Raw genomic sequence first — 14,651 nt, 5'->3', positions numbered from 1 at the left:
CATCAGAAAAGCTACAACAGGCTAGGCAGTTTGGTGATTCGCAAGAAGCCGATGAGTAGGTATGATTATTATTATTTTTATGGGTAGGGGATTTCCTCTTGGAGAAATGAAAATGTTTTGGAACTAGATAGTAGCTATGGTTGCACAACACTGTGAATGTATGAAATGTCACTAAATTGTACACTTTAAGATAGCTAAAGTGGTAATTTTTAGGTTATGTGTATTTTACCACAATAAAAAAAGAAAATTTGCCCAAGACAAAAAAAATGAGCATTTATCTTTGGGATGCAATTTGTTTCCCTTAATTTAAAAATGTGGGGGTCCTACACTGTTGGTAGGAATGTAAATTGGTACAGCCAATATAGAAAACAGTCTGGAGGTTCCTTTAAAAACTAAAAACAGAATTACAGCAATCCCACTCCCGGACATATACTTGGAAAAGATGACAACTCTAATTCAAATAGATACACGCACCCCAATGTTCATAGAAGCACTATTTACAATAGCTAAGACATGGAAGCAACATTAATGTCCATCAACAGATGACTGGATAAAGAAGATACAGTACAAACACACACACACACGCACACACACACACACACACACACACACACACACACACACACACACACACAGTGGAATATTACTCAGCCATAAAAAAGACTGAGATAACACCATTTGCAGCAACATAGATGGACCTAGAGATTATCACACTAAGTGAAGTAAGTCAGACAAAGACAAATATCTTAGGATATAACTTATATGCAGAATCTAAAAACTAATACAAATCAACTTATTTACAAAACAGAAATAGACTCACAGACGTAGAAAACAAACTTATTGTTACCAAAGGGGAAAGGGGAGGGGAAGGAATATATTAGGAGTATGGGATGAACAGATACACACTACTATGTATAAAATAGATAAACAACAAGGATCTACTGTATAGCACAGGGAACTACATTCAATATCTTGTAATAACCTATAATGGAAAACAATCTGAAGCTGTACACCTGAAACTAACACAATACTGTAAACCAACTATAGTTAAATTAGAAAAAATAAAATTTTAAAATGTAAGGGAACTCAATTACAGATGAATTCCAGCTTTAAAAAACAGAGGGATGATAAAATCAGAAAAATTATTTTTCAACAATTCATTGCCAATTAATGCTAAAACTGTTACATGAATGGTTTGGGAAACAGGATATTCACAAGGTCTGAAAGTACCATGCCATAGATTTTTTAATTTAATTATCTATGAAAAACAGAACCTCAGCAATGGAGACACATGGCAGACACCACCTTAATAAGTGATTACCAATAATGGGATAAACTGACATGACATGTCTTCAACCAAAATGTGATGCAGTGGGACATACACAACATCACCTATGTAATTTTCTTGCCAATAATACATAACTAGAATCTAATCTCAAGAAAACAATCACACAAAGCCACACTGAGGAGTGTTTTAAGCGACAACTGTCCTGGACTCTTCAAAACCATCTATGTATTGAAATGAAACAAATAAACAAAGGAAAATGAACTGTACTTGACAACAGGGGAGAAAAGGGAAAGATAATCAAATTAAATACTTGTTCGTTGATTGGATACTAAATTGGATACTAAAAGATATTTCAGGATAGTGGAGAAAATGAAATTTAATTACAGGCTATATATTAGATAAAATTATTGAACAGATGATAATTCCTTGAGTGTAAACGCTATTCTTGTTATGTAGAACATTCTTGCTCCCCTGTTTTTTTTTTTTAATTAAAATTTTATTTTGAGGTTAAAAACTTCATTTGGAGATTCTCGTGCAGTTGTAAGAAATAGTAGAGAGAGATGCCATATACCCTTTTAGGTATGATTTTTTTTGGGGGGGGGGGTTTTGGGGGGGGGTAGATAATTAGGTTTATTTATTTATTTATTTGTTTATTTATTTTTAGAGGCAGTACTAGGCATTGAACCCTGTGCACGCTGAGCATGCGCTCTACCACTTGAACCATATATCCGTTCCCCACCCCAGGTATGATGATGATTAACCCCATTTTATAGAAGAGGGTGAGGCCCAAAGAGATGAAATAACTTGCCCTTAGCTAGCAGAGATAGAGCCAGGATATGAACCCAGGGAGTCTTCCTCCAGGGACTGCCCTTGACCACTCCATGAATCAATTGAGGCTTTTGGAGTTTAGGTAACTATGGTTGCCAAATGGCAGAGCTGGGTTCAGATCCAAGTGTATTGGATTCCAAGGCTCATGTTCCTTCCACACTGCATGCTTGGGAAGGAATGGCTGGCTCCTAGAGACAATTTTCCTGAAAGACAGTTTTTGGTTACCCCCTTGATGTTTTTCACCATAATCCACCCCGCACCTGTTCTGCTCCGCTAAGGAGAGACGAAGAGCTCATTTCTTGCACCTGCTGCAGATGAGGCACTGTGCCAGATAGAGAAAGAAAAAAAGTGGGTACAGCTCAGTGGTAGAGCACTTGACTGCAGATAGAGAAAAACAGAGGGGAATCAGGGCTCTGCTGTGTAATTTCCCCCTTTTTGTACATCTCCCTGTCTCCAATCTCACTCCCTAAAGAGTTTTTGGAGTCAATAAGAGAGATAGACAAAAAGTACAAGAGTACTTGAGGAAGTATTAATAGCAAAAAAAACTGCTCTAACCAAACCCCCCAGGGGTTTGGTTGGTTGTTTATTTTTTTTTAATTTGGGGGTAGAGGAGGGCACAGAGTGGCTGAGACAGTCATCCAGAAGCCCACATAATTCACTTCTTGTTGGAGGCACTGTTATTTTCTATTCATTTCCAAATTAAGTTGTTTTCTCATTTTAAAAGTAATATGTATTTAATATATAAAATTTGGAAAATAAAAGTATAAAAAAGGAAAAAAATAAATGCACCCTACTACTGGGGATAGCCACTTTAACAACTTTGGATAATTCCCAACCATTCTGTATTTATCGTCACATCCCTGGGTGTTCATGTAACATGTCAACACAGAGAGATATATATAAATCCCCACTTAAATTGAAAAGACAGAAATGGGATAATTTCATACTCTGCCATTATATCATGAAGATTTTCCTCAGCATTGGTCTTGATTTTTAATAGCCAGATATTTTACTCTGTGGACCTGCTGTAATTTGTTTACATTCCCTACTATGGAAATTATGCCTTCAATTTTTCACGATTTATAAAAGACTTTAGTATATAAAGCTGTCTACATCTATCAGATACTTCCTTCAGAAATTATACTTTTAAAAATTAACAACGTATGTATGACTGAAACATGATGCTGCACACCAGATATTGACACACTGTAAAATGATTATACTTCAATAAAAAGAGAATGCAAAAAATTTTTTTAAATTAACAAGGAACTCATGTTACGTACAGAAAAACTGGAAGACACAAATAAGCAAAAATCAAGTCAACTGTAATTTCTCATTTTAATACTTTTGTGTCTATCACTGAGACTTTTTTAATAATACTTTTGTGTCTGTCACTCACTTTTTTATATGAAACATACATGGACACAACACATAGATTAAGATGGGATCATACTATTAATAATAAAAGTAACAGTTACTAAGACTAGTTATCATGTACTGAGTACTTACCACATGCCAGGCACTGTGATTTTATTATTTAATCCTTGCAACCACTTTATGTATTAGCTCAGCAGTTCCCAAACTTGTCTGCATGTCGGAGTCACCTGGGAGGCTTCAAAATTCCTGAGCACTGCATCCCATCCCCAGAGATAACGGATTTAATCCACCTGGGTGAGCCCTGGGCTTGGGTGGGCTTCAGCGATCCCCAGGTGATCCTGATGAGCATCCAAGGTAGGAACTGTTAGGTTCGCTGCTATTTTATCCCTTTTTTAACTGATGTGGAAGTTAAGGAACACTCAGGTAGGTAACTTCCCACAACCATGTGGCTGATAAAGCTGGGATTTCCATCCAGCTCTATGCCTAGAGCCGACACTTTAAACTGTTAATAATTTGAGACCTGCTTTTCCCCACTCCCCACCATTTAACACCATATCATGAACCTATTTCTATGTTAATAAGTATGACTCCACATTATCATCTTTAATAACTATAGAATTCCATTGTATTGATTCATCAGAATGCAAGGGTTATCAATTTTCCCCACTAGAGAAAATGCTACAACGTATATCCTTATTGATACATCTTTGTGCACATCCTTCATTATTTCCTTAGGATGAACTCCAAGAAAAGGAATGACTGGGTCAAAAGGTGAAGACGTTTTTAAAAGCTTTTGATAAATCTGGCCAAATTGATATTCCCACTAGGCATGTATGTGAATGCCTGCTTCCTCATGTCTCTGCCAAAGCTGTGTTCTCTCATTTCTTTTTAATTACTGCAAATTATGTTTGAAAAAATGGTACACCATTTACTTCTCCCTTTCTTTGCTACTAAGAGGGAACATTTTTTCACATTTATTGGCCATTTGGATTTTTTTATGTATTTTTCTCCTCTCATCCTTGGCACATATTTCTAGTAAAATATTTGTATTTTTCTTATTGTACTGTAAGTCTTTATAGATTAATTAAAAGCCAGTAAATAAATGCATGGAAATTCTAGAGCTGAAAATTCAATATCTTATATTAAGAATTTATTGGATATGCAAAATAGAAGCAAAATAGTAAGATTGTGAACAAAAAAAAAAAAGTTCACTATAAATACCCAAACTGAAGACAATTGGGAAATTAGTGAAGAAGAGTCTTTTAGCAATTTATTTCTAGTTTTCTCATTAACTTTATTCATGACTTCGTGTAGAAATTTTTAATTTTCATACAGTTGATGACATTACTATTCCACCTTTTATATTATGCATACAAATATCTTCCCTATTATTATATAATTATAGAGATTATAATTATAAAAATATAAAGGTTATATAAATATTCCCTATACAAGTATTATAAAGATAATTATAAAAATATAAAGATTATAGAAATATCCTATATTTTCTGAGTTCCTTTATCATTTCTCTTTTTTTTTAACTTTTAATTCTTTAATGCAGCAGTTCCCAAACAGGATTACACATCAGAATTACTTACAGAAGTTCTTTAAATGCTCATGTCTTAAGATTGAATCTCAATTTGCAAGGATGGGACCTGAGCAGGAATATTTTTTTTTTGACCATATAGGTCCTTTTTTAAAAATTTTAATGTCTTTATTTTTTAATTTTTTATTTGCATTATTTTCATTGGAGTATAGTTAGTTTACAATGTTGTGTCAATCTCTGGTGTACAGCATACTGTTTCAGTCATACATATACACATATATTCATTTTCATATTCTTTACAATTATAGGTAGGAATATTTTTAAAAGCAATTCCAATGCCCCTCTCTCCTTTCTTAAGAAACACTATTTTACACCTTCGAAATTTATGTTGATGTCCTTTTTCCCCAATTACTCCAGCACATTTGTTAAGCAAGGCATTTCTTCAAGTTGAAATGCTGCCTTTATCCTTGTTGGTAAGTTCTGTGAGAGCAGAGACCACAGCCGATTTTCCTGACCATTGATTGCATCTCTAGCCCTCAGCACAGTGCCTTGTGCACAACTGGTGCTTGATATTAATTGAAGAAATAAATGACACCTGACAGCACAATCTCCACCCTCATCCCACTCCACACTGGCTAGTACTCTCGTCAATATTTTCTTGACTATCAGTCCAATCAAATTGATGTTATTAATGATGGCCTTGAGTTATTCAGTCATGCTCAACACACTCTGTTTAAAGTGGCCAGGAAATGTATTAGAGGACTCCATCCAACGAAGCCAAAATAATAATGTTGGCCAATTTTCAGAAGAATGTGACTTCTGATCAGATTCTCCATGGAGGAACTAGATAGCACTGACCCGAGAGATTAACGACACTTGGCTTCCTCTAGCTCTTCGAGTTCCTCTACCAGCTCCAGAGACTGACTCAGAGCTTCCCTGAGCTGGGGACAGACCCAGACATTCCCTCTTCCACGAGTCCACGGAAAGAAAAACTGGAATAGGGAATCAGGAGACCTGGGTTTCAGTCCTGTCACCACAATCATCCTGTTTGATCGTGAGCCTGTCGCTTAACATCTAGGGGTTGGGCTAGACGTTTTCTAAGGATCTCTTCAGATCTGAACCTCTACCTAAAGACCCAAACAGACTACTACAGGGCAGGCCTTCCAAGGACAACCTGAAACTCCCTCCACAGAAGAGGGTCCCAGTCCTATTCCGGGCTATAGCAAATAATGGTGATAGAAGTAGTAACAGTAATAGAATAGGAGTAATAGTAACAGCCATTGCTAAATTTTACTGAGCACTTATTATATGCTAGACAATATTCTAAACCTTTTACTAATAATAGTGGCACACATACTTACATGCCACTTACTATGTTCCCAGCATTTTGCTTAATATTAATTTAATCAATCACCACAACCTTATAAGGTGAGTTCTACTGGTACCTCTATTTTACAAAGGAGAAAACCGAGAGACAGAGAAGGCCTTGCCCAAGATCTCACAACTACCAAGTAATGAAACCAATGGAGTTGAGCTCAGACCCATACTTTTAACTCCTCTTCCATACCACCACCCAAACTATCATTGCAACTATGCTCGTCACTTCAGAGGTTGCACAAAACAGAGTGAGTTGCAGTTACTTATATGGAATACTCCCTTCTTCACTAATGCAAGAAAAATTGTTTTCCTCCGAAGTAATTTTAAGCAGATCAGACTTCAGGGCCTAAGACGGCAAAAATATATTACTTATTAAGAAATTATGACATTCGTGTTAAGAATTGTGATCCATTAAAATGTCTCATTAACAAATAAATCATTAACCACTTAATGACATTGCCATTAAGCAGAAAGAAAACACACCAGCTCTTTACGCCTCATTAGGAACAAAACTTTAGAGCCCCACGAGCCCAAACTCCAATTCCAGACTCTCCGAACTGTCTTTTCAACATCAACCTGACGGCTCGCAGGTGTCTCAAACAGAACAGGTCAAACCAAATGCAGGACACTGACTTCCCACAGTGCCCACGCCCTTCTCACCACCCTGTAAGTTGGCCATCTCATTGGCGCCATCCCCAGGCACCCAAACTGGGTGTCAACCCAAGCTCGGTTCCTCTGGCATCCAGTCACAGACCGTTTCTAGAATTCATCCCATTCTATCTCTGCCCCTGCTGCTGGCTCAGACTCTCACCATCTCTCCCCTAAACCACTATGCCGGACACATCCCATTTGGCTCTGGGCTTTCACTCTCCCTGGCTCCAACCCCACCTCGACGCTGCCGCCAAAGTAATCTTTCGCAAACAAAATCTGATTATGTGACTTCTCTGTTTAGAATCTTTGTCTTCGGGATCAAGTGGAAAATCCTTCCTGGAATATACAAGGTTCTTTATTATCCGGCCTCTGACTACCTTCCCGGCTTCATCTGAGGTCGTGGCCCACACATCTCACACGAGGCCAACCGAGCAACTGGGAAGTTCCCAAACAGTGCTCCTCTGTCTGCCCAGAATGCAATTCTCTCATTCGCCCCTCCGGCAAACTCCCACTCATCTTGTTCAGCCCAGCTCAAAATTCAGAGTTCATCACACTTTTCTCTGGGTTACTATCGCATTTTATACCTCTCCCTATGATAACACATATTCAACCTGACGCCATTATTTGTTTATATGCTTGTCTCTCCCATAAGACAAGGAACTCTCTAGGTGTCTGCATCTTATGCATCTCTGTATTTTACTTCTTTTTTTTTCCTTTCTTTTTTTTAAATCAGTACCTTTTGGGAGGGGGTGATTAGGTTTATTTATTTATTATGGAGGTACTGGGGATTGAACCCAGGACCTCATGCACGCTAAGCATGCACACTACCACTGAGCTACCCTCCCCCTGTATTTTACTTCTTGAATGAAAGGATGTCTCAGGACTTAAACAAGAATATCCAAACTGCCCCTGATAAATGCCCACTGTGTGAGTCAAAGCAGGTGTAACAGGCCGAATCTCATTTCAACGAGTATCTTTAAATTGACAACCGCCGCATATCAAAAATACTTGTGACAGCTGTAACCACCAGGAGACAGTTTTCAAAGATACATCGGACCACCAACAAACCTACCTGTTGACTATTTATAGATATTCGTGCTCCTGTCATTCTCCTCCATCTAAGAGGTCCTTCACCTTTTGCGGGTCACAGATCAATGTGGGCAGTGTTTGTCCACCATTTCTTAAGTCCATACTCCCTTTCGATAAACATAAAAATGCCCCCCACCCCTGGAGATTTTGATACTCTCCCAAAGGGTGCAATTTGCAACCCCACCAGAAATACAAAGTAACTTTATATGTGGTAAGATTTCACAGGTTCACAAAGAGATATAATCCATTAGGCAAGTTGAGCTTGGCTCTCAGGTTGCTGCACAGTATGAAAACAGGCATTTTCCTTCTATTACCAAAAATAAACACTGTAACATTAGATACCCTTTAAAATCTTTTTTGGGAAGAGGAAGCCAGGGAGGTGCTGACATCTGTCTCCCCCACCTCTGAGAACCTTATGATGGAAATTTGCCAGAAACAAATAAAAACCAGAAATATGGGGGTGGGGGTGGAGGTTGGGTATATCTTGGTGGTAGAGTACATGCTTAGCATGCACAAGGTCCTGGGTTCAATCCCCAATACTGCCATTAAAAAAAAAACAGAAATATGAAAAAATGTCCTCCGTTTCCTCACACATAAACCCCACAAGCTCATGTTCAAATGAAGAGAGTTCTGTTACAATGCTTCTGGCACTACATTTTCCTGCTACTCTGCCCCTCCCCCCCACACACACCCCTCCACCCCTTCTTTAAAATGATCTTAACTTTTAGCTAGCAGCAACTCCTTTTAAACTAACACGCTTGGTCCCAGCAAAGACAAAGGGTTAAATTAAAGAAACAGCTAGCTGGCTGCCTGCCACTGGCTTGGGGGTTGGGTTGGGATGGAGGATAGAGGAGGAGGAAAAAGCAGTGGGAGAAATAAGTGCTAACTTCTTACCCTGCCACATGGCCATCTTGCTGCTCTTCTCTTCCACGCTGGGATCTCAGGCTCAGAGGTTCCCAGACCCGCCCCCCTCTCCAGTTTTGGAGGGAGACTTGACTGGGATGGAGATGCAACAGCAGCTGTGTTGTCTTGTTTTCTGCAAGATGCTCAAGGCCCAAACCTGAAAAGTGTCAACAGAAAAATGAATACCTATATGAAAAACAAAAACACGTTCATAGGTAAACAACAAGTTTCTAACGTATGGCACAGGGAACTAGACTGAGTATCTTGTAGTAACCTATAATGATGAAGAATATGAAAAGGAATATATGTATGTATACATATGACTGAATCACTATGCTGTGCACCAGAAATTGACACAACATTGTAAACTGACTACACTTCAATCAAAAAAATAGAAAAAAACACATTCAAATCCTTGAAAATTACCTCCTGCAGGCACGGACAGGGTCGAGTTTCCTCTTAAGCAGCAAGGTATAGCCGAAGAAAGAATGCGGAGATCGCGTAATATTGCAACCGAGTGCTGTCTGATTCTGCATGAATCACTGGATCTCCAGTAAATGGCTTTCAGAATCTCAAAGGATGACTGGTTGGATGAGATAACCATTAAGTGTCTCTCCCTTATTGAAATGTCACAATTTGGGGAATGAAGAACAGCATAATATCATGCCTTCCCTCAACGCCCCCCCCAAATGCCCAACTTTACATTCAAAAAATATTAGAAAGGAGAGCAAATTTTGCAACTAAAGTTTTCAAGTAGATCTCATAGAGGAAAAGAAAAGAGGTGTAATAAAACATGAATATATATTGATGGATGTGTGTTTATTGCCATTTTGAATGAAAAATATGAAAATGAATATATGTATATATGTGTATCACTGGAACATTATGCTGTACAGCAGAAAGTGGCACATTGTAACTGACTGTACTTCAATTTTTTTAAAAAAAGTGAAGAGCAATGTCCTTTGGGTCTTGGGTCTTCCTCTCCACTCCACTTCATTATACTTTCCCACTTTCCCAATGTCCTGTAGGGAGCATAGATTGCTTTTCAAATCAGGCAGGAAAAGATCCAAAGGAAAAGAAAAATGCAAAAACAGAATGCCAATTTAAGTAAGGCCAAATTGTTTCAGATAATTCCTATTGTTAAAATGTCAAATTCAGTCTTAGGACAATACCATTTGCAAGGATATGAAAGACGCTAGAAAGGGGGAAAAATGATAGGTCTGACTACTTCGTTTGATTCTGAGGTTTAATAATATATTAAACACTTTGTCCATTTAAACAAGTTCTTAATTAGCACATTGATCTTTCTTATTTGGCATACAAGCCAATCTGATTTTTCTAATGAAAAAAGTCCTCACCTTTTTGACCTGGTGAACTTCAAAGCAGATTGCTATGTCCATAGCTTTTCTATAAGCAACACCTCCACCCAACGAAGTGAAAGCGCTCACGCATACATACTGAAGACTAATAGGAACATGAGAGCCATCATTTGGCCTTTTTTAAGTGACTTTTTTTTTAAGGACGAAAGTGTGAATGTGCTTCCCAAAAAGCCAAGAGAGAAAAGACAATGCTTTGGATAAGGAAAGGCTCGCAAAGTCCAAGAAAACTAGGAACTCACAAAATCCCAGGATGAATTCGCCAGGAAAAAGCGCTCTGATGACTTATCTGGAACCCGGGACAGTTTGTTTTGGTTTGCCTTTTTTCCCCCTCGTATTTAGCGTGCAGTTAAATAGTACTGAGCCGCGCCTCGTGGGGCCAGGAGAATTTAACATCTCCCAAGTCAAACTCGTGTAGCTGCTCATAAACGTAAGAAGTTTCTGTAAAGCAGATTCTTAGTGCCTCTTCATGCTCCACACTTCTGGATTTCCCTCACTTATTAGGGGTAGCTTACACTGACGTTATCACACGGGCACACGTACAACTTCACCTGGCACTGCAGAAAACTGATTTGCTCGGAAAGGTTAATACGGTAAAGGCGCATCAACGTGAAGGTAAAGTTTTCCCCTTCTGGGTGAAGGCGCTCAAGCGCAAGCCTGGCAAGTCTGAAGAGAACCAGCTCCCCGAGTTAAGTGGGAAAAGGAAAATGCAGCAACTACTTTTCCGAGAGTCTGGACTCTGCTTCACTACGACCCACACAAACCTGCCAGTCCAGAGCAAGAGAGAAGAATGGGGCCTCAATAGGGCTTTACCAGCCAAAGTCACCCTGCCTCAGTCCTGGAAGGGGGACGTCTGCAGCTAACCTCCTCCATTCAAAAGCGAGGCAGGCTTGGCGCGGCTCCTCGAGGAAACTTCGCTGGGACAGCGCAGGGACCCAGGCTCAGAGAACAGGGCTGGGCTCCCGGAAAGATGCCGCCCTGCACTGGCCAGAACTGGCTGCTCTAACTCCCCCGAGTGCCAGGCGGCGGCGGCCGGGCACGGGGAAGCCCCATCTCCAGGGAGTCGAGCCAGCGGGGGAGCGCTTCCCCTGCGTCGCTGCGCCCAGGGGGTGATCCGAGGGTGGGCCGGGGGCCAGCGGCCCACCAGGGACCTGCTGGGGTCGGGACAGCCCATTGGTCTTTACCTGTCGCCGAGGTCAGCAGCGGCGGAGCCCGCGTCCGCCGCCGGCGGGCCGAGCGCTCAGTCGGCTCTGGCGTCCGGGACACTAAGTTGAGCTAGCGCCCCACGTAGCCGGCAGAGCTTCATTCACAGCCCAGCCGGGAGGAGGGGGAGCGGAGCGGGCGCGCGGCTCATGTGACAGGCGCCTCGCAGGGATCGGCCAGGCACGGCCGCCGTCTGCGCGTGCGCGCCCCGGCCAGCCCTCTCCGCGCACCTCCGCGGAGCCCGGGAGGAGGTGATACACGCCCGGGAGGCAGCAGGGCGGGGAGAGCCGTGGCGAAGGCGGTGCTGGGAGGAGTTTCCGCGCGCGCAGCCGCAGTAGGTCGGCCTTGCTCGCTGCCATATTTAATGAGGACTGGGCGGGTCCTAACCCAGGGCGGGGCGTGTTAATTGCTTTTGAAAAAGAAATACTCTTTTATGTTTCACTGCGAGCCAGCGGTACGGTTTTTTGGTTTTGTCCTTAGAACAAAACTGTTTATCCTGAGCTTTTGGCCCACCGAATAGTTAGTAGTAGAAATCTAATACTAATTACATTAGCTCACGTATTTTTGAGCCTCCAATTATATGTCAGGCACTGTTCTGTGCCCTTTACTTTTTTTCATCTCATTTAATGTGCACAGTAACCCCACTGGGGTACGTACTATTATTTCGCCACTTTTATTCATAAGAAAACAGAAGCACAGAAAGGTTAAGTAACTTGTCCGAGCTCACATAACAGTAGTAGTATGAATAGTGATCAAATACAGTGATGTTTATAACAGCCAACTTGATCCTCATAGCAGCACTGGAAAATCTACCCTGCAATTTTTGGTATTATCTCCAATTTAAGAATTGCAAAACAGAGGCTCAGAAAAGCAAATGTCATAGGACTAGTAAGGGATAGAAACTGGGATTCCCACCTAGGTCTACCTGACTCCAAAGCCCTTGCCCTAGGATTAGCCCCTCGTTTTACAAAAGAGAAAACAAGCCAATGGGGGTACGTTGACCTACTTAACATGATCCAGCTAATTATTAATTGGCAGGACTGAGACCGGAATTTATATAATCAATCCAGGTAATCTAACTGGAACCCTGGAACTCTAATTCAGAGTCTACTATAGTGAACAATTTTGAACGCCTACTTTCGGCAAACTAAGTGGTAAGGGAAACAAAACCTGCATCCTAAACCAATCAGCCCAAGGCCACCAAAGACAAAAAATCTAATCAGAAGAGTCTGGCTTTTTGACCCATTGCAACGAGGGAGATTGCACACCAGAGGAACCACAGGGCATCTCACCAAACAAAGAAAAAGAGTTATTATGGTATTGGGGGGAAGGGTGGAGTTTAAGTGAATTTTAAATGAAACATTGTTTTGTTTTGGTAAGCTCAAAACAGGGCTGTGTGAAGTGGTCAACGACAGGTCTGGACTTCGAAGTGAACCGAGTCCTGTTTCCTTGGGAACCAGAAAGTAAAGATAGATGTGGAATGTTGTGTCCAGATACCCCTTATCTGAAGGTCTGCACCTGGATTGGAAATTGAGGCTGCTTCTCTGGGTCCAAGAAATTTATGTCCTCCAGACAAAATGTGGGATGTTTTATTCTCACTGATACGATTTCAAGCAGCAAAGTTTCTGATAGTCTATGATTGTAGAAAACAAAGTTTCTCAGTGAACAAAAAACATGGCGGTAACTCAAATAAGAGGGTTGTTATCCTCTCTTACAGCTGCAGCATGTCGTGGGGAGAAATATTGTTCCCTGTTAAATTTGCAGCTGGTTTTATCTATGGCTGTTATGGCAGCCTGATGAATGGACAGGATTTTGCTTTCACAGTCCAAGCTCATTTTTACTTTCTCACCTGGTAACATTTAGTCCCTACCTTCAGGCACTCACAGTATATAGGTAGGTGGGTGGGTGGGTGGAGAATAACCATAAGTATGTAAGAATTGGGGCAGGTTGTGCTGAATCCTCTGATGATGGTAATTGTAAGTGGGGGTAACACTTCCTATAAAGGTGTGCAGGCAGCAAATCACATATGAAGACCTATTGAGTCGTCCTCTGTGGTTGAAGCTTAGGGTAAACAAGTGTACGGAAGTTGTAGGAGGTGTAACCAGAAGGTAAATCAAGTCTCAATTTTGGAAGATCCTGAGTGTTGGACTGAGATATGTACTTAATTAAGAAAGTGATTGAAAGAAAACTAAGGTTTTGGAGCAGGTAATCCCTTTATTGGAAGGCTTTTTTTTTTCTTTATGAGGGTACTGGGGATTGAACCCAGGACCTTGTGCGTGCTAAGCACACACTCTACCACTAAGCTATACCCCTCACCCCATAATTAGGGTATAATTGACATACAACATTATAGTAGTTCAAAGTGTGCTAAATGATTCGCTATTTGTATCTATTGCAATATGATTACCACAATAAGTCTAGTTAACATCTGTCACTCTTCTTTAAGAAGGTAAATTGGGGTAATTGTTCAGGGAGAGGTTTGTTTGCTTGTTTGCTTTTGTCACTGCAGGATAGGAGAAACCAGAGCTTATTTGTAAGTTAAGCAGGAAGAGCCACTATTGAAACAAATTGAAGAGGCAAAAAAAAAAAAAAAAATGGGGGCAAAGAATGGAGTATAAAATACACGGGGAGATAGAAATGAGATGCAAAAGACAAGATAAGCTTGGGAAAGATGCCTTTTCCTGTGAAACCATCAAAATAGGGTTGAAGGAGAGCATCTGGTTGGAAACTATCTCTGTAAAGTAAGGAAATATTAGCTTTACTTGGAGTATAGATTTATTTGGGAGAGCTTGGGCAGGAGTGATTTAGTATGAGAGGGGCTGCAGTACACACAGATTACCACATGGTGTCGCCACTGACCGCTGACAATTTGGAGGGCTCCAGTTGGGGATTTTAGGAGTACGTTTCGAAAAAGAACATTCTATCTTTTCCAGTTTGCAAAACAAAACCAGTTATGGGAATGGGTTCTGGAGCCAGACTGCCTGGGCTCAGAACCAACCGGACTCAAACACTT

The 14,651-nt window shown here is 40.7% G+C and overlaps 1 protein-coding gene across 1 annotated transcript in view; it reads right to left on the bottom strand.

Annotated features, from left to right (window-relative positions):
- CLCN5 (chloride voltage-gated channel 5) overlaps positions 1–11,848 on the bottom strand; it is a 141,121-nt gene extending 129,273 nt beyond the window's left edge. Inside the window, exons 1-2 of the mRNA XM_032474670.1 lie at positions 11,620–11,848; positions 9,051–9,216 (exon numbers count right to left, since the gene is read on the bottom strand). Coding sequence (XP_032330561.1) covers positions 9,051–9,066 — 16 coding nt within the window. The 5' untranslated portion in view covers positions 9,067–9,216; positions 11,620–11,848. The remainder of the gene's footprint in view (positions 1–9,050; positions 9,217–11,619) is intronic.
- Between the last annotated feature and the right edge of the window lie 2,803 nt (positions 11,849–14,651).

Source organism: Camelus ferus, chromosome X (genome assembly GCF_009834535.1).
Source record: "Camelus ferus isolate YT-003-E chromosome X, BCGSAC_Cfer_1.0, whole genome shotgun sequence".
In the NCBI taxonomy this organism is placed as follows: domain Eukaryota; kingdom Metazoa; phylum Chordata; class Mammalia; order Artiodactyla; family Camelidae; genus Camelus; species Camelus ferus.
This window is presented reverse-complemented; position numbering and strand designations above follow the sequence as displayed.